The 25,162-nt window shown below is 36.1% G+C and overlaps 3 protein-coding genes across 3 annotated transcripts; all 3 read left to right on the forward strand.

Moving 5' to 3' along the window:
- Positions 1-4,702: 4,702 nt before the first annotated feature.
- Positions 4,703-6,801, forward strand: LOC110100265 (cationic peroxidase 1). The gene is made up of 4 exons (XM_020827697.2): positions 4,703-4,957; positions 5,156-5,347; positions 5,717-5,882; positions 6,217-6,801. The coding sequence occupies exons 1-4, from the start codon at positions 4,742-4,744 to the stop codon at positions 6,600-6,602; spliced, it is 960 nt and encodes a 319-aa protein (XP_020683356.1). The 5' UTR covers positions 4,703-4,741; the 3' UTR covers positions 6,603-6,801.
- Positions 6,802-18,965: 12,164 nt separating this feature from the next.
- Positions 18,966-21,412, forward strand: LOC110100255. Its single transcript, XM_020827684.2, has 6 exons — positions 18,966-19,141; positions 19,340-19,466; positions 19,579-19,647; positions 19,716-19,848; positions 20,898-21,160; positions 21,221-21,412. The coding sequence occupies exons 1-6, from the start codon at positions 18,966-18,968 to the stop codon at positions 21,410-21,412; spliced, it is 960 nt and encodes a 319-aa protein (XP_020683343.2).
- A 3,047-nt stretch (positions 21,413-24,459) lies between these two features.
- Positions 24,460-25,002, forward strand: LOC114578967. The gene is made up of 2 exons (XM_028692604.1): positions 24,460-24,750; positions 24,847-25,002. Exons 1-2 carry the CDS (start codon positions 24,460-24,462, stop codon positions 25,000-25,002), a joined length of 447 nt encoding a protein of 148 aa, XP_028548437.1.
- Positions 25,003-25,162: the final 160 nt, after the last annotated feature.

Consider the following 25,162-nt stretch of genomic DNA (forward strand, 5'->3'; position numbering starts at 1 on the left):
AGTGGTAGTTTATATTGGACTTTATATAGGAAAGACAGAAAAATTTGTCTAAAAACTGCTAAAATTCAAGTCTGTCAGCAGTGGATCGTCCTGTACGATCGTGGATCATCCCGGACAATGTTACTTAATTCAGTTGGAAACGAACCCAATGTATATTGGTACAAACTGACTTCATACACATTAATGTCCCGTGCGAACCAGGTTCGTCTGGTACGAACAGTTATACCATAGGTCAGTTCTGAAATCTGCAGGAAGTTACCAATTTTTTTTATGAGTCAGTTTGCTTTGTCCTAGGACTAATATGCGTTCGTCCGGACGAAATTTTTATAGAGGACATTTCATCCTGGGACAAATTGGAGTTTTTTTGGATGAAATTTTTCCAGAGAGCATTTCATCCTGGCAAGAATATTAATTTCGTGTGAACAAAATTTTTCCAGAGGACATTTCATCTTGGGACGAATTGGAGTTCGTATGGACGAAATTTTCCAGAGAGCATTTCATCCTGGAATGAATATAAATTTTGTATGAATGAAAATTTTCCAGAGGAGATTTCATCCCAGGATGAATAAAAATTCATCCTAGATGAATAAAAATTCATCCTGGATGAATAAAAATTCATCCTGGATGATCAGGACGGAGAAAATTTTTTGTCGATTTCTGTTTATTCCATTGCTCTTCCGAGGAGATAACTGATTTGATCGTCCCGTACGAACTGTGTTCGTCCCGTACGATCAGTAATTTTTTAAAGATCTCCTTAAGTATGTGTGTGTTTACACAATTACAATCACTCCCTCTCAAACTCAATGCAAAGAAAAATACAAGCTTCAATTTACAAACTATCTTATACTGAATTTGATTTGAAGTTGCCATTAGTCTGCAGTTCGAATTTTCTGAAAGGTTACTCCACACAAGAGCAAAAACAAATCTTCCAAAAAATATTAGGAGATAACAAAACTTAAAACAATAATATTTGGAATAATCAAAACTATACAAGTTGCAAGAATATAAAATATGCAAATAGCAACTCTCTTAACACAAAGGTCTTATAAGAGAAAATTTTGAGTTACTTAAGTATTAGGATTAAACAAATCCAAGTTTTTAATTAAGCCATCATTATTCATCAAGTGTGATTTGAGTTCATATAGTACAATCATTTCAAAATAGGGATTCATCTAGTATGATGGAACAGTCGTTCAAATGAACTATTCAATTTTTGTGTACATATTATACAATAAGAGTGTATGTTCTTACCATACGATTAGTTAGTTTCCTTTTATTCATATAAGATGACCACTAGGATGATTTGAAATCATATATGTCAATTATTTAGTATAATTAACATTGTACTATATAATTAGTACAAATATTAAGGGTTCATTCAATACGATTAGCTTCATATTATAAAATATGTTAAAAAAATCAATGTTTCGTCTAATAAGATATCCAAGACGATCAGATTTTGTCTATATCCATCATACAATATGATTGACCATATTTATTAAACCTTAACATGATTGACTAACAATGGAGATTAATTTAAGTAAGATTTTAAATATTATACAGTACGATTAGTATCGTATAATACGATCAATTTAAAATTTAATTTTTTTATATACTTACTAAAATTTTCCAGTGACTAGTGTTTCCTAATGGAAATGAATCATACCATATTATTATGATTGCATAGTACGATTATGATAGCACAATACGGTTAGTTCATAAGCAGTAATCATGAAATTAGTTGTTACACTAATTTTTCATATAATTGATCATACAATATGATTGTTATCGTACAATATGACTAGTTCAAAGATTTTCACCTTGCTTTTCTTACTCCCTTATGTGTGTGTGCATGGTTGATAATTTATCATATACCCTTACATAGCCAGACTCAAGAAATATAAAAATAAATAGAATTGAAAATATAGACTCTTTCAAATAACATCCTATTTTACCCAAACTTGGGCCTTGATCATTCTTGAGTGGTATATGATGAACCTAAAATGTTAGTAAATATAGAAAAATAATATACAAATATATTCTAGGAGAAATGAAATTTCAATCAATAAAGTTTTTTATCATTAAAATCATAAACTAGGAATTCGGGATTGAACAAATGATTATGACATCAATCAGATATGTGATCTTACATATGATGAACTACTTACATTTTATGAACAAATGCATATTAATAATAAATAGATGAACAAAATTTTTTAGCATCATACATGATTAAACTGCAATGATATAAGAGCACATGGATCTGATAGAAAATTTTGCATGCTTGAAAAAGGATCATATTACATTAGAAGAATTACATTATAACCTAAAAAAAGAATTTGAAAAGGTAATAAATAATCTTAAAGAAAAAATATAAGGACATATTGACTTAGAGAGTTAATTTAAAGAACTAGAGAATGTAGCCCCAAAATTGAATAGTAGTGAGCATACAGCATGTATATAATTGGTAATTCATAAAATCTAAAATAAAATTTTACAAAAAGAAAATTAAAGACTTATGGGCTTATTCATCAAGATCAATGCATACACTATATATGAGAGAACCACATGTACATTTATCATATAGGAAATCATCATCACATAGGGTTTCCCATCCATTTCTATGAGTTAGATTTTACTTTGGCATATTATGACACATTAAATGCATTTTCCATTGCAAAGTTCACAATATTTCACATTTATTTTGGACACTCAAGGTCTCATCTGCACAACATATCATATATTGATTTCAATTTATGGTAGGACCCAAACTTACCTAGGTTCCCAAAATTATAACTTCATTAATTTTGTATATATGCTCTCATAAGAGGTCTAGTGAGAGCATTGAAAACCAAGATATCAAGTGCTCTAGGCATATGAATTAAGTTATGAAGAAGTTCATCATGTTAGAAGCCAAGAGAAGAGGAAAGGTAACACTTTCATAATACAATATGATAAAGGCAGTCGGAGTTGGTACAATAGGAAAAACTAATAAAATTTTAATTAAAAATGTTCTGCTTATGGTAGGTTTAAAGCATAATTTACTTGATCATAATTAGGCCTAACATTATGTTTAGTGTTTACCTATGTGCTTGGTTTTATGCTAACCCTAAGGAATTTCATATGAATTTAGCAAAAAAAAAAAAAAAAAAAATCTTTAGAAGTATTTTAAATATCCAAGAGTTTACTATGTATTCATTTTACTTCATATTAAATACCTCAAAAAATTTTACTAACATTTTATTTTACATATAAGATCAAACAACTAATAATTTTTTAGGTTTCGTGCATGTTAAAAATTTGCATAATGCGATGTTTTTTTTATTTTAAATATCCAAGAGTTTACTATGTATTCATTTTACTTCATATTAAATACCTCAAAAAATTTTACTAACATTTTATTTTACATATAAGATCAAACAACTAATAATTTTTTAGGTTTCGTGCATGTTAAAAATTTGCATAATGCGATGTTTTTTTTTTTTTATGTTTAATAAGAAAATTTCTCAAAGAGAAATATAGGAAATTGTAGATGATAGCTTTGTGTGAATGGAAAAGATTTTATGGCCATTTTCTTAGCACTATCGAGCTTAGCTCGTCAATCTGAAGGTGAGCTCGAGTTTCAGCTTGTCCCATTGTGAACAAGCACGAGCCGGTTCACGAGCTCGTGTCGAATCCATGTTGACCCACCCACGTAACTTCTTATGCAATTTCCTGTCCCGAAATTTCCCGCCAGCAAAAATTTCCTGCCCGCGGAAATTCCCGCCCACGAGTTCCTGCCAGTGGAAATTCCTGCCCGAGGAAATTTCATGCCAGCAATTACTGTTCGACGAGCTCAAGTCGAGTGGTGTGTTGTTCAAACACGAGCTCGATAAGCCATCGAGCTTGAAATCTTGTTCGAGCTCGACTCGTCGAGCCTGTTAACAAGTCGAGCTTGAGCCAGCTCGCGAGTCGGCTTGACCCGGTTACACCCCTAGGGGGCATAAATTGTTTATATTAAAAATACTATCAGAATTTTCCAATAGATATCAGAGCCATCAATTAACTATCATTACAAAAATTATCATACAAGTAAAAAGTATATGATATATAAAAATACTTTAAGATTTTGGATGTGCACTTATTCAATCTCCTCATGCCCCTCCTTAAATTCTCCTTTGTTGTACCTTCAGTCCCTAGTCTCAAGTTTCTCAGATTTTAGAACCATCAGCTAGCTTTTGCATCACGATATATAGCTCAAGTATTATGCCATCGAACCTTGGCCACTAGCTAGTTCAACAAAGGCCTTCACTTTCTAAGCCCAACGCAACCGCAACTCTCAATTCTAACTAATGTGTTTCTAGATCACCATATGCCATGCACTGTCAAGATAGTAGTGCTGATTATAATGCCAAAGGGGCCCCAAAATAGCTATAAAAAGTTGACAAAATCCACTCACTTCATGCATTTTCTATCATAAGTGATAGTTAAACAAACTCAATTTCCATTAAAACAAACCATTCGAACAGCAAAGCAATACAGTCAACCCAAAGCTTTGCTTACTTCCCTTTATTAGGCTGCAATCAACCATGAGCTTTTCCACCATTCCAGCTGCTTCAACTCTGACTTTCCATATCCATTATCGAATGCATATTTTCCTGGCTGCGACGTGTTTGAATTTGGTCTCCTCACTGGATCTGTGCCTATATAACTCCTCTAAATGATCCTTAGTTGTTTCAATCAGTCTACCATTATTACGATCATGGCTTCTAAACAGAGCTTGAATGCTCCAGAATTCCTCATATTCATCTTCTTCACAGCTACTTTGGCTTCTGCTCAGCTCTCCTCAACCTTTTATGACAATTCATGTCCTTCAGCTTTCCGTATCATCCAGTCCACTGTTAGGGCGGCTATCTACAAGGAAAAACGCATGGGAGCTTCTCTCCTCCGTCTTCATTTCCATGACTGTTTTGTTAATGTGCGTTTGCAAAACCTCAGCCAAACAGTTCATTCTTCTTCATATATTTAGTTTGTCTTTTCCAAACACTATAGTTTTCGTTTGGGACTGTTTTCTTACTGCTTCTTAAAACAGTTTTTTAATACAAGCAATTATAAAAAAGCTGTCGCAAAACAAAATCTATATGCAGACATAAAGCTGATTATATTTTAATGGCAGGGCTGTGATGGCTCCATTCTACTGGATGACACTACCAGCTTCACAGGAGAGAAGACTGCAGGGCCTAACAACAATTCCCTGAGAGGCTTTGATGTTGTTGATACCATTAAAGCAAATGTTGAGGCTTCGTGCACTCAAGTAGTCTCTTGTGCTGACATTTTAGCCATTGCTGCTCGTGACTCTGTGGTTGCTGTAAGAAACTTGCATAAATTTATTCAAAAAAATATTCAGTACACTATCTTATATTTCTTTTCCTTTTTTCTTTTATATAATTTGTTCTACTTTGACTTCGTTTGAGACGACTTTCTTTCCCCTTCTTGAAACAGTTTTTTAGTACAAAAATTAAAATTTGTACAATTTGATACAATTTGATAGTTAAGACTCAATTTTTTGAAATAAACAGAAAATCTAATGACTATAACAATTTCTTGAGAAAATTATTTTTCAAGAACATTTCTACAATTATTTTTTCAACAAATAGCTATAAACATCTTGAACATATAATAAAATTAGCAATTTTCTGTAAATATTTACTGACTTAACAAAACTTAATCATGATAGTTAGGAGGGCCTTCTTGGACTGTGCAGCTGGGAAGAAGAGATGCAACAACAGCAAGCTTTAGCCAAGCAAATACAGATATTCCTGCACCAACATCAGATCTTAGTACTCTCATATCAGCCTTCTCTAAAAAAGGTCTCAGCACCACAGATATGGTATCCCTCTCAGGTAACTTATATGCTTTGATTTTTTTTTTCCTACAAGAAGATTGATCGATAATTTACATCTTCAATGATATTTTTCAAGTTCTTTCCTGACATACATGAAATATGCTATCTAGAAAACATACCATGCAACATGTTAGACAACAAACAAAATTATAATTTAAGATTTCGTATGCAATAATTTTCTTACTGCTTTATGAAACAACATTATGATAAAAAAATTTCAAATTCAAAAAAATTATGTACTAAGAAACTGCTTCATAAAGCACTAAGAAAGCTTTCCCAAATGAAGCTTAAATTTGAATGTAACATTTCACCTGAACTTTTATGTTTTGCAGGAGCACATACAATAGGACAAGCAAGATGCACGACATTCCGAAGCCGCGTCTACAATGAAAGCAACATAAATAGTTCATTCTCTTCCACTGAACAGAACAATTGTCCTCTCTCTAATGGTGATGACAACCTTTCCCCACTTGATGCTGGTAGTCCAAATTACTTTGATAATTGTTATTACAAGAATCTATTGAACCAAAGAGGCCTTCTACATTCTGATCAGCAACTCAACAATGGAGGCTCCACAGATTCTCAAGTGTCAACTTATGCAGCTAATCCTTCTAAATTCTTCAATGATTTTTCTGCTGCTATTGTAAACATGGGAAATATAAGTCCTTTAACTGGAACTGATGGAGAGATAAGGATTAACTGCAGAAAAGCCAACTGATTATAAGATGATTGCAAAGTCAAAAGCAAATAGTTATGTTGTTTGTATTTTAATTAAAGCTTTGTCATAAACTGTATGTTTCAAGTATGTTGTTTATGCATTTGTATGTGAGGCAAAATGTCTCAGAGGTTATTGTGAAATTTTATGATGTTGTAATAGCATTTGTCTTTTGGAATAAAAATTGTAGGGGTTGCTTAAATATTATGGTGAATAAAGAAATGTATTCTTAATCAACATAATGAGAACCTAATTTTGGATATCTAATTGTCTATAGTGATATCATGTCACACCCCAAAATTTAAATTGGAAGAATTACATTTTTTTTCTCTCAAACATCAACTAGTGCTTACAGTTTTATATAAACAACAAAAATATATATACATTTATTTTCATTTAATAGTTACAACTGATACAAGCCCAAAATAATGTATGTACAATAGCCGTATTGATCACTCAACAACAATCCATCACTAAGAATACAGTATGACTACAAAAAAGAAAAACCAATAGATGTAGAACGAAACTTTAGCTAGCAGACCCAGATCATCTTTACTCCTCTATTATCTTACTCTTGTCTAAAAATATATATATAAATTATATAATGAGCACAAAAAAGCTCAACAAGTCATCAAAATCTACAACTGAAATCAATGCACCAAACATAATCAATGAGCATATAAGAAATCGTATTCATATATAAACAGTAATCTATCATACACATTCTTGTTATTTATATATCAAGTGAACCAATCTATCATGTATTCATATTAGTGTCATATCAGTCTTATTGCATATCAATCATATTTCTTATATCATTCGATCAGTTTAATAAGTCAATCAATATCATAAGTAATCAGTCTCATCAATCATCAATATTATTTGTCAAAACTAAGGCTTCAACATTGTGGCGGCACTTTCCCGTCATCTTTGTGCTCACAAGTATAGCATCATTGTGCTTGCTAGCATAGTAGCGCTTCATGCAGATTTTTATAATATCAAATAATTTTATGTTATAAAATTATGGTTTTCTACATATCATATACTATATTTCATCTAATTACTTAAAAGGTATATTGCTTTATACAACTTTTTTATCAGTAGCGGATGCTATTCAACTTGGTCTTATTATTTTTCCCTCACAGGGGTAATTTTTGACATAAACAATATTGCATCATATTCTCTTCTTTCTCATTATTTATGTATGATATAGCAAAATATACTAAGGTCATCTAGACCAATCCTCGCTCCACCAACTTCACTTATTTTCCATCTTCACAATTAACATCTTCATCTTAGTACATATCCTCATTTTTTTTTCATCTTTTGAGTGAGAAAGAAATTTATAAAACATTATGCCTATCTTGAATAAACTATAAGCTACATCTAAATTTTGATATATATCTACATAACAATCAAGTCTTAAATAACATAAAAATTTATCAATAATATTGTAAAACCCAAAAAAATGTTCATAGGTCGTCGCACGCTTTTAGACGCGTCGCGACGAGACTTAAGTGAAATTTTCAACGTTAACAGAATTCAACAGAAATATTTTTGAAAAATCCTACGCAAAATTCTGATAGTTTTGACATATAGGACTTATATTTAATTATGTATATTTTGAGAATTATAAAATTCAGAAGTTTGGAAATACCGGTTTTACCCCTATGCGAATAGAATGCCAAATTTTACTTAAGGGCATAATAGACTTTTGACAAACCCTTTCTCCCTTATTACACTACCCGAACCCTCCCCCTTTCATTTCTTTCGCAAATCACGACCAAACTGAGAGGGAGCGGACGGACGGGCGGATAAGTGGGTTCCACGAGGGCTTTCCAGCGAGAAAATAAGTCCAAATCGAATAGGACAACGAGAAGAACATTCAGGTACGATTATTTTAAAGCGAATCTTTCAAAATCTCAAGAAATTTGATAACGAAATTTTAGGGTATTTATAGAAAATGTGTTTTTCTCCCAAATTTTTTTAAGGAATCAGTAGGGATTTATTAGAGAAATATTTTAATAGTAGAAATGAAGATTTTGGAGAGATTTTTGGAGAAAGAAAAATAAGGGCTTTTTACTCAAAATCTAATTTCTATTAAGTGCTTTTAGGAAAAGTGTTTCTAAGGTCCTTAGGAATGATTTTAAAGTGAAAATTTTGATTTTGGATGAAAATCTCATTTTCACTAATTTCCTAAATTAATTAATCAGAAAATAAATTAGGTAATTATTAAATATTGTTTAGAAATAATTTTAGAATAGAGATTTGAGCAAAATTTAAGATTTAGGGATATCTAAATTTTAGATTTAAATAATTTCGAAAATAGAAATAAATTATATTAATTATTTGGATATAATCACGATGTATACTTAGTTAAATTGTAACTGTCTTTTAGGTGAGGATTAAGGTGAAGGCAAGTGGTTGACAGCGTTGTACAACATTGTGGTGTTTATTCGCTTCTTGCAAAGTAGGTGATTTGCATTTAAATTGAATTTATGAAATTTTAATTAAATAATTCTGCACTTTTAAAATGTTATAAATTTATATTCCTGAATATAAATTTTTATTATGGTTTTTAGTTTTTCAATCTTTGCTTATATACATGACATATTATTTAAACTATTCAAGTTAAATAAATAATTGAAGACATAAGAGATGTAAGTTTTCATTTACCCGAAAGACTATTGAAGATCATATGAGGCATTCAACAGTTTCAAATTTTTTGATGAAAATAAGTATTATATTATAGTGCATGTGCATGTTGATCCAAAAAGTGCAAAAAATAATAGTAAAGGAGACTCGTAGAGCCAATGGTAAAGGAAATGATCAAAATTTGACTGTATACCTGATGAGTACAAAATCAGACACTTCCGGGATGGGTGATTAACATATTATGATTTTAAAAGTTATGCATTTAAGAAAAAGGAAATTTTATTAAAAAAAAAGAAAAGAATGTTATGGAATAAGAAAAATATTTTAAGAAACGGTTATTGAAGCTATTTTATAAATGCAAGTATCAATGTTTATACTTATCCTTTTTCTATTTCATGTTTAATGATATGTGTTAAGAAAAATATTTCATAAATTTGAGATAAATATTTTTCACCTGCTGAGCGTTGGCTCATCCTACATTTGAAAATGTTTTTCAGAAGAAAATGTTAAAAACTGATGGCTGCACGATGACCGTACACATATCGTCGTAGAGGACCTCTGGAAGAGAGGTTTCTTTTATGTTTTCAATTTGAGTTTGTACCTGTGTAAGAACAATGATTTGGAGTTTATGTAATTATGGTTTAGTGTTTTAGAAATTATGTGTGAAGAACAGTTTGGAACACTTCAATTATGGTATTGATGTTATTAGTGGCTCTTTCATTTCTGGATGATATTTATGTACTAGCATTAAAGTTTTAAATATAATTATTTATGTTTTATATGTATTATTCGTACGACCTACTGTTCTCGCCCCGTTATTATCTGGCTAGCCGGGCTGGGTCGTGACAAGAGTGGTATCAAAGCCAAAGATTTAGTAATGATCAATGAAAGAACCTATAAGATGATTGAATGAGTCTTAGTGTCACGACCCAACCCGACCGGGATGGATCCCGCTCGCATCGGGCCGCGACGGAACCTTTGAAAATCTAGGATCTAGCTTTAGAATTTGCTTCGGACTTTCTTCCAAATATTAAATAGACAGAAAAACACAGAGCTAATATAAACATCCAAATACATAACAGTTCATCTATCTTTTCTTTCATCAAAACAATCATATACAAATACAGTACATTGCTTATAGACAGAAAGAACAGAACATAACAGAAAAGCCATGACTGTACAAAAATCAAAAAGTACAAAATACCTAATCACTGATCAGACTCTGAACTACTAATCCAAAACTTCCTTCCCTTTCCCAGAACCTGAAAACCCCGCAGAAAATAAGGATGAGCTAACACAGCTCAACAAGACATCACTCACCAATCTAAATCATCAGAAATTCACATCAGAAAATACATCAGAAAATGGCCGTATGGAAATCGTAGAACAGATACTTGATCAACAGAAATCAAACAATTGATATAGAAAATTGAAGTCATTTCAAATCAGATTTCAGAACAGATATCATAAGGCTTTCATGTCATAGAGCAAACAGAATCGTACGGAATAACCAGAATCGTACAGAAATCAGATAAAATCACATTCATATCAAATAATTCTAACAGATAATTCATAAAACAGATCATATAAGTTACAGCACAGATTATCAGATATCAAACATCAGATTTCAGATAACATATCACATATCAGATTTCAAATTCCCAGACCCTTACAGAATCTCTACGGATTCTGGCCCCTTATGCCTCCCTTCCCTGACACTTACAAAATCTCGACGGATTATGGCCCCTTATGTCTCCCTTCCCTGACAATTACAGAATCTCGATAGATTTTGGCCCTTTATATCTCCCTTTGTGCTTATAGCACCAGAACATAACAGATATTCGGAATTCCGGAACAGAACTTATTTTCAGATTTCAGAGCTCATATCAGATTTCCCTGACACTTACAGAATCTCAAAGGATCCTGGCCCCTTATAACTCCCTTCTGGTAGCATACAAACACTTCAATTCATTCAATGTATCAATTCAAAGAAATCAGAATTCGTACGAAAAATCAGCGGCATAATGGCAGTATACGAAATTTACACAAAATTTACAAATCTAGAAATTTACCAAATTATCACAGAATATCCACAACAACATTATAAGACTTTTATTGTACTAAAGTAACATTTTTCAACATCCTGATAATTTGTAATTCAATTAAAACGCCGCAGAATTTAAAATATCCGGTAAAAATATTCCAGAAAATACTCAAAACGTGTATAATTATTATCTCAGAAACATACCAAAAGTTACGCGGTAAAATCTTTAGCAGTGCGAAATAAAATCAATTATTCGCTAACGGAAACAAAAATCAAGACTGAAAAGTCGTCAAAATTCTCGTTTCTGAAAATTGAGAAAGGCGGAATGTGTCTTACCTCGAGTCGGTCAACTTCTCCAACTACGGCGACGGACGAAAACGGACGGAAGTCGCCCAAAAATCCACTTTTCTTCTTTTCCCTTCGGTTTTCTCTCTCCTGGACTTTCTCTCTCTTCAAAACGACTTAAATCGGATATTTATTAAGCAGGATCGTCCCGGACGATGTTCCCGATCGTCCCGGGACGATCTCCTCTAGACCAGATCGTCCAGACGAAATTAAATGCCAATTTCGTCGTCCCGGGACGAAACTCTCGGGTTCAGTTCGTCCCAACGGTTCGTCCCGATTATTCCAGGTTCGTACAGACGAACATGCAAATTTCTTCACAATCTGTACAGATCATCCCGGGACGATCCACTTCGTCCCGGACGATCCTGGGAGGAAAACAGCCTTTACAATCTCCCCAACTTTAAAAAAATGCCGTCCTCGACATTTTCAAACCAAACTGAGTCAAAACAGATACGGATATGAGTTCCTCATGTCCGACTTCTTCTCCCAAGTCGCTTCCCGAGCTGTTCTGTGCTTCCACTGCACTTTAACCATAGGAATCTGTTTACTTCTCAGTTTCCGCACATCATAAGCCAAAATTTTCTCAGGTTCTTTTTTGTACTGCAGATTCTCCTGAATCTCAACCTCATCAGAAGAAACTTTCTTGTCAGAATCAGATATCCACTTTCTCAAAGAGGATACGTGGAAAATATTATGCACATCAGACAGCTAGTCGGATAACAACACTCTATAAGAAGACTTTCCAATTCTTTCAATAATCTCAAAAGGTCCGACATACCTTGGACTGTTCTTGCTCACTTTTCCAAATCTGCTGACACCTTTCATCGGACTGACTTTGACATACATAAAGTCACCAATCTGAAATTCAACGAACATGTGCTTCTAATTATAATACTTCTGTTTCCTGTCTTGTGCAGCTTTCAATCTTTCTTTAATCAAATTGATTTTCATAACAGTTTCATCCACAAACGTCGCACCCATTTCCTGTCTATCGCCCACTTCAGTCAGAGTCAAAGGAGTTCTACACTTTCGGCCATACAAAGCTTCATAAGGTGCCATACCAATACTGGACTAGAAACTGTTATTATAAGCAAATTCTATCAAAGGAATATGATCTTCCCAGCTTCCTCCAAAATCCAAAACACAACCTCAAAAGATCTTCCAGTACCTGAATAGTCCTCTCAGACTGTCCGTTAGTCTGCGGATGAAAAGTCGTACTGAAAAGCAACTTCGTACCCAAGCCTTGTTGAATGCCCTTCCAAAGTCTGGAAGTAAATTGTCTATCTCAATCAGATACAATCACTTTAGGCACACGATGTAATCTAATAATTTCTTTCACATATACCTGTGCCAACTTATCCATCGGATCCGTCTGCCTGATCGGAAGAAAGTGTGCAGACTTCGTCAATCGATCCACAATCACCCAGATGGCATCATGCCCTTGCCTAGATCGAGGGAAACCCATAGCAAAGTCCATCGTTACCTCCTCCCACTTCCACTCAGGGATAGGCAATGACTGCAAAAGACCTCCTAGTCGCTGATGCTCTGTCTTCACTAACTGACAGGCTTCGTATTTCACATCAAAATCTGCTACATCCTTTTTCATTCCAAGCCACCAGAACAAACTTTTCATATCTCCATACATCTTGCCACTTCTCGGATGTATCGTATAGCCTGAATGGTGAGATTCGTACAGAATCTCTTTCCTCAAATCTCCAAATATAGGAATCCACAGTCTATTCTTGCACAAAATAATACTAGAATCAGAAACTCGTAGTTCAGGTTTCTTACCAGATTCAATCTGAGTAATTAACTTCAAATAGTCAGAGGCTGACTTCTGAGCTTCCTGAATCCTTTCTTTTAGAGAAGATTGAATGTTCATCTGAGTCAAAACACTGGAATCTATACCAGTAGAGGAAATCACCTCCAACTATAATCTTTCCATATCTCGTATCAGATAGTCATCAGAAGTGAGTTGAATACCTGATAATCCAGAAGACTTCCTGCTCAAAGCATATGCTACCACATTAGTCTTACCAGGCTGATACTGAATCGTCAGGTCGTAGTCATTGATTAACTCAAGCTATCTTCTTTGCCTCAAATTCAGATCCTTTTGAGTGAATATGTACTTCAAGCTCTTATGATCCGTAAATATTTCACATCTGACGCCACACAAATAATGACGCCAAATCTTCAAAGCAAAAATAACTGCAGCCAATTCCAAATCATGCGTCGGGTAATTCTTTTCATGTGGTTTCAACTGTCTCGAAGCATAGGCTATTACCCGACAATGCTACATCAGAACACACCCCAAACCTTTCAGTGAAGCATCACTAAACACCTGAAATCCTTCCGTATTTGACGGAAGTGCTAACACAGGAGCTGAAGTCAAACAATCCTTCAACTTCTAAAAACTAGCCTCACATTCTGAAGTCCAAACAAAAGCTACTGACTTCTAAGTCAGTCTCGTCAGAGGTGTAGAAATCTGAGAAAATCCCTTCATAAATTTTCTATAATATCCGGTCATGCCTAAGAAACTACGTACCTCAAATACCGTAGTAGGCCTTGGCCAATCAGCAACAGTTTGAATCTTCTGAGGATCAACAGAAATACCTTCACCGCTCACCACATGCCCCAGAAAAGAAATGCTCTTCAACCAGAATTCACACTTGGAAAACTTAGCATACAACTGATGCTATCTCAAAGTCTCCAACACAATGCTCAAATGTCTGGCATGATCTTCCTCAAAAGCAGAATACACCAGAATATCATCGATGAAGACGATCATAAACTGATCCAGATACTCCTTGAACACTTTGTTCATCAGATCCATGAAAACAGCTGGTGCATTGGTTACCCCAAAAGGAATAACCAAAACTCGTAGTGTCCGTACCGAGTACTGAAAGCTGTCTTTAACACATCAGCTTCCTTCAACTTCACTTGATAGTATTCAGATCTCAAATCAATCTTTAAAAATACAGAAGAACCAGAAAGCTGATCAAACAAGTCATCAATCCGTGGTAATGGATACTTGTTTTTGATCGTGACTTTATTCAAATCTCTGTAATCAACACACAAACGGAGTGTTCCTTCCTTCTTTTTCACAAACAGTACAGGTGCTCCCCAAGGAGAAACACTATGACGAACAAATCCTCTATCCACAAACTCCTGGAGCTGAACTTTCAACTCAGAAAGTTCTTTCGGTGCCATCCTGTACGGAGCTTTTGATATTGGAGCTGTACCTGGAAAAACATCAATACATAACTCAACATCTCTATCCGGAGGCAAACCAACCAACTCCTCAAGAAATACATCAGAAAACTCCTGTACAACCGGTATATCAAAAACAAAACCCACATCTAGATTCATATCCCGTATAAAAGCCAAAAATACCGGACAACCATTCTTCCACATTCTTCTGACTTCCAACACATAAATCAGACATGATAGAACACCTCGTAATCCTTGAAATACATACCTCTCACCATCCATAAGCAAGCTCACTTGCTTCTTCAAACAGTCAATCTGGGCCTCATACAGACTCTGCTAATCCATACCCAAAATCACATTGTAAGAAGAAATCGGCAATAAAATCAAACTCGATTTCCATTTTTTGCCTGAAATATCAAGCTCACAGAAATAAAACTTCCGGGCAAGAGCCGGCAAAATAATGGAAAGCAAAACTGGTAGCAAAATAGAATCCAGATGCAAAGCATCAAAACAGCGCTGGGAAAGAAACGAGTGACTGGCTCCAGAATCAAATAGAACACGACAGGGATGTTCAAAAATATAAATCGTACCTGTCACCACATCCGGAGCATCTCGAGCCTCCTGCTGACTCAAACTATACACACGTGGCTGAACTAGAGCTGGAGCTTCTGAACCACTAGACTCCCGCTGATTACCAGTAGGTGGTCTCCGTGCCACAGAACTCGACCCACCACCTCTACCAGAGGATCCTTCACTCACAGTATGTGGAGGAACAATCCTCGGCCTTCCTGCTGAACCAACAGGTCTACTATCAGATTGGAACTCAGATCGTCTATCAAATCCAACCTGTGGACACTCTGCAATCCAATGTCCTGGCTAACCACATCTGAAGCACTGACCAGTCATCTTGTAGCACTGACCAAAATGTTATCGTCCACAACTTTGGCACACAGGTGCCCCACTGACAGATCCAGAATTGGTCGTACTGGTAGCGGCAGTACCAGAAACTGTAGTGGATCCCGTCTGTCCACTCCTCCTGGGATCTCTAGAAACAAATCTCCTCTTGCCAGAAGAACCACTATTAGAAACATCACCCCCGAACCTCTTCCTACTCGCAGTCCACCGCTGCTGGGTAGCCATCAGATCATTCTCTATCAGACGAGCTCTCTCCACAAGCTCAGAGAAATTAGAAATATGAAACGGTACCAAGGGCTGCCTCAGACTATCTCTTAGTCCCCTTAGAAATCTATAGCACTTCTCAGCAGAAGTACTCACCAACTGCGGAGCATATCGGGCTAAAGCAGTAAACTCTGCCTCATACTGCATCACAGTCCTGCTCCCCTGAACTAGTCTAAAAAAAGTCTCATGCATCTGCTGTCTTGTAGAAGGAGGTACAAACCACGATCGAAATACCTCAGAAAACTCTTCCCAAGAGATCAGAGAGTTTAGCTTTCCTTAAAACTTTTCCTCCTGCTGGCCCATCCATCAGCGCTCAGCCTCCCCATCTAACAGAAAAACTGCCAACGATACCTTCCTGTCCGACGGACACTGCATACCGTGAAAAGACTTCTCCAACCTCCTCAACCACTCTTCAGCTGCTCTGGGCTCAACAGTGCCCTCAAACCTCGGAGGTTTCAATCTCAGAAACATTTGTAGATGTCTATCCACATCCTCAGATCGAACAGTAGAGGCTCTACTCTGAGTCTCGCTCATTATCTGAGCAACCAGCGTAGCAAACTAAGAAAGTGTATCAAAACCAACCACTGGGGCAGTACTACTCATCGGAGCTGCTTGACTAGCACTCTGCCCATCTGTCATATATGGGTCTGGCAGATCCATAATCACATAGAAAACTAGGCACAAAACAACAGAATAAAAATTCAGACAAATCAGAACTACCCTGACAGACTCACACATATCACTTCCTATAGCTCTATCTTACAATCCAAATTCCAAAACTATTGCTCTGATACCACTTAAAAGGCTTGTCACGACCCAACCCGACCGGGACGGATCCCGCTCGCATCTGGCCGCGACGGAACCTTTGAAAATCCAGGATCTATCTTTGGAATTTGCTTCAGACTTTCTTCGAAATATTAAATAGACAGAAAAACACAGAGCTACTATAAACATCCAAATACATAACAGTTCATCTATCTTTTCTTTCATCAAAACAATCATATATAGATACAGTACATGACTTACAGATAGAAAGAACAGAAAAACCATGACTATACAAAAATCAAAAGTACAAAATACCTAATCACTGATAAGACTCTAAATTGCTAATCCAAAACTTCCTTTCCTTTTCCAGAACCTAAAAACCACGCAGAAAACAAGGATGAGCTAACACAGCCCAGCAAGACATCACTCACCAATCTAAATCATCAGAAATTCACATCAGAAAATACATCAGAAAATAGCCGAACGAAAATCGTAGAACAGATACTTGATCAACAGAAATTAAACAACTGATACAGAAAATTGAAGTCATTTTAAATCAGAGTTCAGAACAGATATCATAAGGCTTTCATGTTATAGAGCAAACAGAATCTTACGGAATAACCAGAATCGTACAGAAATCAGATAAAATCACATTCATATCAAATAATTCTAATCACATAATTCATAAAACAGATCATATAAGTCACAGCACAGATTATCAGATATCAAATATCAGATTTCAGATAACATATCACATATCAGATTTCAAATTCCCAGACCCTTACAGAATCTCTATGGATTTTGGCCCCTTATGCCTCCCATCCCTGACACTTACAGAATCTCGACGGATTCTGGTCCCTTATGTCTCCCTTCCTTGACACTTACAGAATCTCGACGGATTCTGACCCTTTATGTCTCCCTTTGTGCTTATAGCACCAGAATAGAACAGATATTCAAAATTCCGGAACAGAACTTATTTTCAGATTTCAGAGCTCATATCAGATTTTTCTGACACTTACATAATCTCAAAGGATCATGGCCCTATATAACTCCCTTATGATAACATACAAACACTTCAATTCATTCAATGTATCAATTCAGAAAAATCATAATTCATATGAAAAATCAGCAGCATAACGACAGTATACAAAATTTACACAAAATTTACATATCTAGAAATTTACCAAATTATCACAGAATATCCACAACAACATTATAAGACTTTTACTGTACTGAAGTAACATTTTTCAACATCCTGATAATTTACAATTCAATTAAAATGACACAGAATTCAAAATATCCGGTAAAAATCTTCCAAAAAATACTCAAAACGTGCACAATTATCATCTCATAAACATACCAAAAGTTACGCGGTAAAATCTTTAGCAGTGCGAAATAAAATCAATTATTTGCTAACAGAAACAAAAATTGAGACTAAAAAGTCGTCAAAATTCTCGTTTCTGAAAATTGAGAAAGGCGGAATGTGCCTTACCTCGAGTCGGTCAACTTCTCCAACTACGGCGACGGACGCAAACGGACGGAAGTCGCCCAAAAATCCACTTTTCTTCTTTTCCCTTCGGTTTTCTCTCTCCTGGACTTTCTCTCTCTTCAAAACGACTTAAATCGGATATTTATTAAGCAGGATCGTCCTGGACGATGTTCCCGATCGTCCCGGGATGATCTCCTCTAGACCAGATCGTGGACCAGATCGTCCAGACAAAATCAAATGCCAATTTCGTCGTCCCGGGACGAAACTCTCGGGTTCAGTTCATTCCGACGGTTCGCCCCGATTGTTCCAGATTCGTACATACGAACATGCAGATTTCTTCACAATCTGTACAGATCGTCCCGGGACGATCCACTTCGTCCGGGACGATCCACTTCATCCCGGACGATCCTGGGAGGAAAACAGCCTTTACACTTAGAATATTTAGGAAGTGTAAATTTATGAATTATTTTGTCTTATGATTGATGTATTTTATCTCAGGAATATGGATCCTGAGCAAAATGCCACTGATGGCATTGATATGGAGGAATGGAGGGAGCTACTAGAAGTAGCATAACCTCAGAGGAACAACACTTTGGTGTCATCCGCTCATATGATGGAAGCGATGACTCAGATGATTAAGACTTCTCAAACTTAGAGGAGTGGAAGTGGATGTCGACCTATGGATAAGAACCTGAAACTATTTCAGGATATGAAGCCTCCGTTATTTTCAAGTGGCGGACCTATAGAGGCTGAGGACTGGCTAATGCGGATTGAAAAGATCCTTGAGGGCATGTCTTGCCCAGAGGATAGGAGAGTGACATTGGCTGCTTATGCCTTTGATGGAGAGGCTGAGAGGTGGTGGAGGTGTTAGTTAGAAGAAACCTTTAGAGGAATATCAAGCAGCCAAGTCTCGTGGGAGGAGTTTGTAAAGGTATTTAGAGGCTGGTATGTAACTATGTCAGCCAGGAGACAGATGTAGGATAAGTTCAACAGATTGGTTCAGGGAGACTGATTTGTTTCTCAGTATGAGGTAAAGTTTACAATGTTATTCAGGTATGCCCCTCACCTGATACCAAATGCTGAGGAGAAGTGTCACCGCTTTCTGAATGAGTTAAAGGATATGATAAGGCAGCCTCTCATTTCTTTTGGAATTGAGGATTACTCTATTTTGGTGGAAAGAGTCAGAATGATTGAGATGGATATACATGCAACTTAGAAGATGAGAGATTTTTAAAAAAAGAAGATGGATGGCAGGTCAAAGCCCTCCCAATTTGCTCAGTCTTCTCAATCAGGAGTTTCTACTTGGAAGAAGTCCAGATCCAGCAACTCTGACAGCATTGCTTCAACTGCTACTTTATGCAGTAAGTGTGGATGAGCGCATAAGGGAGAGTGCCTCTCTAGCACTAATACTTTTTTTTGGTGCAATCAGCTTGGACATATGACGAAGTCTTGCCCTCTTTTGGGACAAAAATTTGCTACAGAGATTAGATCAGGCAATAATACTCAGAGGACTGCTGGTAGACCAATAGTTGTGGAGTTTACAACTTCTGTGCCTTCTCAAGGTCAGACTCGTTAGAATGTTCAGCCATGAGTCTATGGATTGTACCAGCAAGAAGCTAAGAGGTATCCTGATGTGGTTACAAGTGCATAATTTAATTAATTGAAATAAATAATTTTTACATAAATATGAATGAATAATGAATAGAAATGAAATCAACGAATAATGAATGACATGTTTTATAATTAAATTATGTAACTCTTTATGATTAGAGACAATTCTTATGTGCGATAGACCCGTTAGAATTTTGTTTGATACTGGAGCGTCCCACTCCTTTATTTTAAAAGAGTTTGTTAGATATGCAAGTTTTCTTCCTACAGTTATGATGAAGTCTCTATCAGTCCTAATACCTAAAGGAAATCATATGGAAGCTAAGTAGAAATGTTAAGTGGATTTGAGGATTTGTGATAAGAGCTTCAAGGCGGATCTGATTGTATTACCTCTATCTGAGTTTGATGCAATCTTAGGCATGTATTGGTTATCTTTCTATTTCGTGACTATAGATTGTAACAAAAAGGATGTTAAGTTTTGTATGCCATGAGAGAAAAAATTCAAATTTCAATGGAATAAAGGAGTAACTGCAGTAATTGTATCATCTCTGAAGGCTTTTCAAATATTAAAGAAAGGATATGAAGGCTTCTTGGCCTATGTTAAGGAGGAGAAGAAAGAAGAAAGAGAGCTGAAAGATATCCCAATTGTTTAGGAGTTTCCAGAAGTATTTTCAAATGATTTACCTGGCTTACCTCCTAGTAAAGAAATAGATTTCTCTATTGAGTTAGTGGCAGGAGCTGAACATATTGCTAAGGCTCCGTATAGAATGACAATTAAGGAGCTTAAGGAGTTGAAGGAGTAACTACAAGAGTTGCTTGAGAAGAGTTTCATCAGGCCTAGTACCTCCCCTTAGGGTGCTCCTGTTCTTTTTATGAAAAAGAAAGATGGAAGCCTAATTAAGGCTCTGTATAGGTTACATATAGCTGAATAAATTGAGAGTGAAGAATAAGTATACTCTCCCAAGGATAGATGATTTATTTGATCAGTTTGAAGGTGTTTCAGTGTTTTCCAAGATTGATTTGAGGCTAGGGTATCATCAGCTCGGGATTATAGAGAAGGACATTACAAAGACTTCTTTCAGTATTAGATACGGGCATTATGAGTTTGTAGTGATGCCCTTTGGTTTGACAAATGCTCCTGCAGTATTTATGGATCTCATGAATAGAACCTTTGAGCCCTCTTTAGATCTATTTGTGATAGTATTCATAGATGATATACTTGTTTACTCCCCTGATTTAGAGATACATGCAAATCATTTAAGGGCAGTATTGCATACCTTAAAAGTGAATGAATTGTATGTTAAGTTCTCCAAGTGTGAATTTTAGCTGAAGAGTGTAAATTTTTTGGAGCATGTGATCACTGATGGGAAGATATCCGTGGATCAGCATAAGGTGCAAGCAACAGCAGACTGGCCAAGACCAGCTATAGTGACTGAGGTTAGGAGCTTTTTGGGATTGGCAGGCTACTATAGAAGGTTTGTTGAAGGATTTTCACAGATGGCTATGCCACTATCCTGAAATTACTATATGGACAAGAGGGGGGGTGAATTGTGAAAACTTTTTGACAATAATTAAAACCTAAGTAGGAGTTCTAAATCTTTTCGTTGTTTTTAGAATTTTAATATGAAAAATTAAACAACCTTTTTTTCCAAATTTTTCAAGGCAAATATTTTGAAATTAAAAAGGCACGCAGTAATGAAATGCAGTAAGGAAAAAACACACCAAGATTTTTATAGTGGTTCGGTCAAAATATGACCTACGTCCACTCTCCGAACTCCTCCGCTCCGGGATTTTCACTACCAATTATAGTTCTCCTTTTGCCCCCCTCGGCAAGGCGGAGAAGCCTTTACAAACCTCTATTTCACCAACCCGGCGTGGTGGAGTGCCAAACTCTATTTTCGCCCTCCTGGCGACGGCAGAGAACCTTCTCGTTTTTCTCCCTCCTGGAGAAGGCAGAGTACCTCGAGGTCACGGATGTAGATGAGCTTTTCCCTTGGAGATCCTCCCTCAAATTCTTCTAGGGCCACATGAGGAGCAAGATGCAGCAAGTTTGGAGCAACCGTGTGATCTCCCTCACACCTCTTCTCCCTCACAACGCTCACCTTCTCCTTCCTCTCTCAAACCCTCAAGAACTTCTCTAGAGCTCTCTCCCTTGGAATCCCTCTCTAACCACGTGCTCCTCTCTCAAACACTCTTTGAAAATTTACTTTTTGATACATAAAAAACGAGCTCCAAAAACCCTGAAATCTCAAAGTAGTCGTTACTATCGTACAGTACGGTTCTACAATCGTACAGTATGATCTTCATAAATAGACTTCATCCTGGTACGAAGTGGTACGAACAGTTCAAAAATGTTCGTACAGTACGATACTAAATCGTACGGTACGATCCATGACAACACAGTTCGTACAAGACGATAGTCGGGACGATAAAACATCGTCTCTGTTCATCTTATGGTACGATGTACATCGTACAGTACGATGAGACAAAAAACAACTGATCATCCGGGATGATTATAATTCGTCTCTGTTCATCGTATTGTATGAATGGGTTCATACAGTACGATGTTCAAATTATAATTAAGCCCGGATTTCTTGCCCTAATCATGGGTTAAGTTAAGTAAGTATTTAAAAATAATCGTACAGTACGTACGAACGGCGAAAAATTTCTTACTTAAGTTAAACAACGTCTAGAGTTTTGGATTTGAACATATCGTACAGTACGATATAATTTCGTACTGTACGATGTATTCACAGAATCGTACTACAACCCTCTGATCATACAGTACGAATTATCATCGTACAGTATGATCTACAGAGAAGAAATTTTATTACATTCTACATTTAAAACTTCTCCCCCTGTGTGTGTGCATGGTTGCTCGAGCTTTTATGCATTTTGTGGCCAGACTCAAGAAAATAAAAATAAAATAAAAAAGAAAATACATTACAGACTCTTACTCCTAATCTACCCATCCTTGAGTCTTCCTGTCGTCCTGAATAGCTTTTGATCTTCCTGAAATGTTAGTACTCACGGATAATAGCAAATAATATTCAATGAATCTCAAGTCAATTATTATTTGTCATCATCAAAATCTTAAGCTTGGGGTCATGGGTTGCAACATATCCAGATTGACTTAGAAAGCAGTGAAGTTTGATTGGACAGCTCAGTGTGAGGAAGCTTTTCAGAGGTTAAAGTAATGTTTGATAACTGCTCCAGTGCTGACTATCCCCTCAGGATCAGATGTATTTCAAATTTATAATGATACCTCACATAAAATGTTGGGTTGTGTACTAATGCAGAATGGAAGAGTCATTGCCTATGCTTCTAGGAAATTGAAGAATCATGAAAGGAATTACCCGACTCATGATCTGGAGTTAGCTGCAGTAGTTTTTGCCTTGAAGATATGGAGGCATTACTTGTACAGTGTTCGGTGTGAAGTTTTTACTAACCACCAGAGTTTGAAGTATATCTTCACCCAGAAGGAACTGAATTTAAGGCAGAGGAGATGGCTAGAACTCATTAAAAATTATGAGTTAGACATTCAATATCATTTGGGCAAAGCAAATATTATTGCTCATGCTTTAAACAAAAAGAATTCAGGTAGTGCAAACTATATGATTACACAACATAAAGAATTGATAAGGGATTTGGAGAAGTTGGAAAATTCAGTGGTTTAACCTAATGATATAGAAATTATAAGGTTGAATCAAACTACTATTATATCAACCTTTCCAGAAAGGGTACGAGAAGCCTTGCCACTTGATACAAATTTTAAGAAGATAATGGATATGGTTAGTGTGGGACTCATTGAAGATTTTGAGCTTGATGGTGAATGATTGATTCGTTATAAGGGCAGATTGTGCATATTAGATGTGGATGACTTAAGGAAAGAAATCTTTTAAGAAACTCACTACTCTAGTTACACCATTCATCCAGGCAATAATAAGATGTTCCAGGATTTAAAAGAGATGTTTTGGTGGCCAGGAATAAAGAGAAGTGTGGCAGATACAGTATCCAAATGTATTTCATGTCAGATGGTTAAGGCTGAACATCAAAAGCCAGGAGGATTTCTACAGCCGTTACTCATACCAGAGTGAAAATGGGAAGACATTGCTATGGATTTTGTGGTTGGTTTACCTAGATCCATAAGAGGAAGTGATGCTTTATGGGTAATTATTGATAGGTTGACTAAGTCTGCACACTTATACCTATCAAACAGTCTGATCCAGTTGAAAAATTGGCAAGCCTGTATGTTGATCAGATTGTCAGATTACATGAGATACCTAAGTCTATAGTGTTAGATCGGGATGGGAGATTCACTTCTAGATTTTGGAAGAAGGTTCATAAAGCTTTGGATACTAGACTTACCTTTAGTACAGCTTTTCACCCTCAGACAGATGGGCAATCAGAAAGAACCATCCAGACCTTAGAAGATTTTCTCATGTTATGTGTTTTGAATTTTGGTGGCAAGTGGGAAGCATATGTACCTTTGATTGAATTTGCCTACAACAACAACTTTCAAGCAAGTATCGGTATGGCTCCTTATGAGGCTTTTGTATGGAAGAATGTGTAAGACACCTTTAAGCCGGGCTGAGACAAGGGAAAAGAAGATTATTGGTGCTGATCTGGTGGATGATGCTACAGAAAAGATCAGGTTGATTCGAGATACATTGAGGGTAGTGCAGGACAGACAGAAGAAATACTATGATGCCAAGCACCGACCAGTTGAGTTTGATGTTGGAGAGTTTGTATTCCTCAAAGTCAGTCCAATAAAAGCAGTGAAGAGATTTGGCAAGGTGGGAAAGCTGAGTCCAAGATTTGTAGGACCATTTGAGATTTCAAAAAGGATTGGGAAGGTAGCTTATAGGTTGATTCTACCAGCACACATGAGTGGAGTGCATAATGTGTTTCATATTTCCTCTTTAAGAAAATATATTTCAGATGAGGCATAGAGGATTAGTACTGAAGTGGTAGATATTCAATCGGATTTGACTTTTGTGAATGAACCAGAGAAAATTCTTGATTATGATGTTAAGCAGTTGAGGAGCAGAATGATTCCTTATGTTAAGGTGCTTTGGAAGCACAGGTCAGAGAAGGATGCCACCTAGGAGAAGGAGTCAGAAATGAGGGATAACTACCCTCATTTATTTGGCTAAGGTATTGATTTACTGTTTAGTATTTCTTTTAAATTTGGAGGACGAATTTTTATTAGGAGGGGAGAATTGTAAAACCTAAAAATAACGTTCATAAGTCGTCGCACGCTTTTCG

Source organism: Dendrobium catenatum, unplaced genomic scaffold (assembly GCF_001605985.2).
Source record: "Dendrobium catenatum unplaced genomic scaffold, ASM160598v2 original_scaffold_238182, whole genome shotgun sequence".
NCBI classification, from domain to species: Eukaryota; Viridiplantae; Streptophyta; class Magnoliopsida; order Asparagales; family Orchidaceae; genus Dendrobium; species Dendrobium catenatum.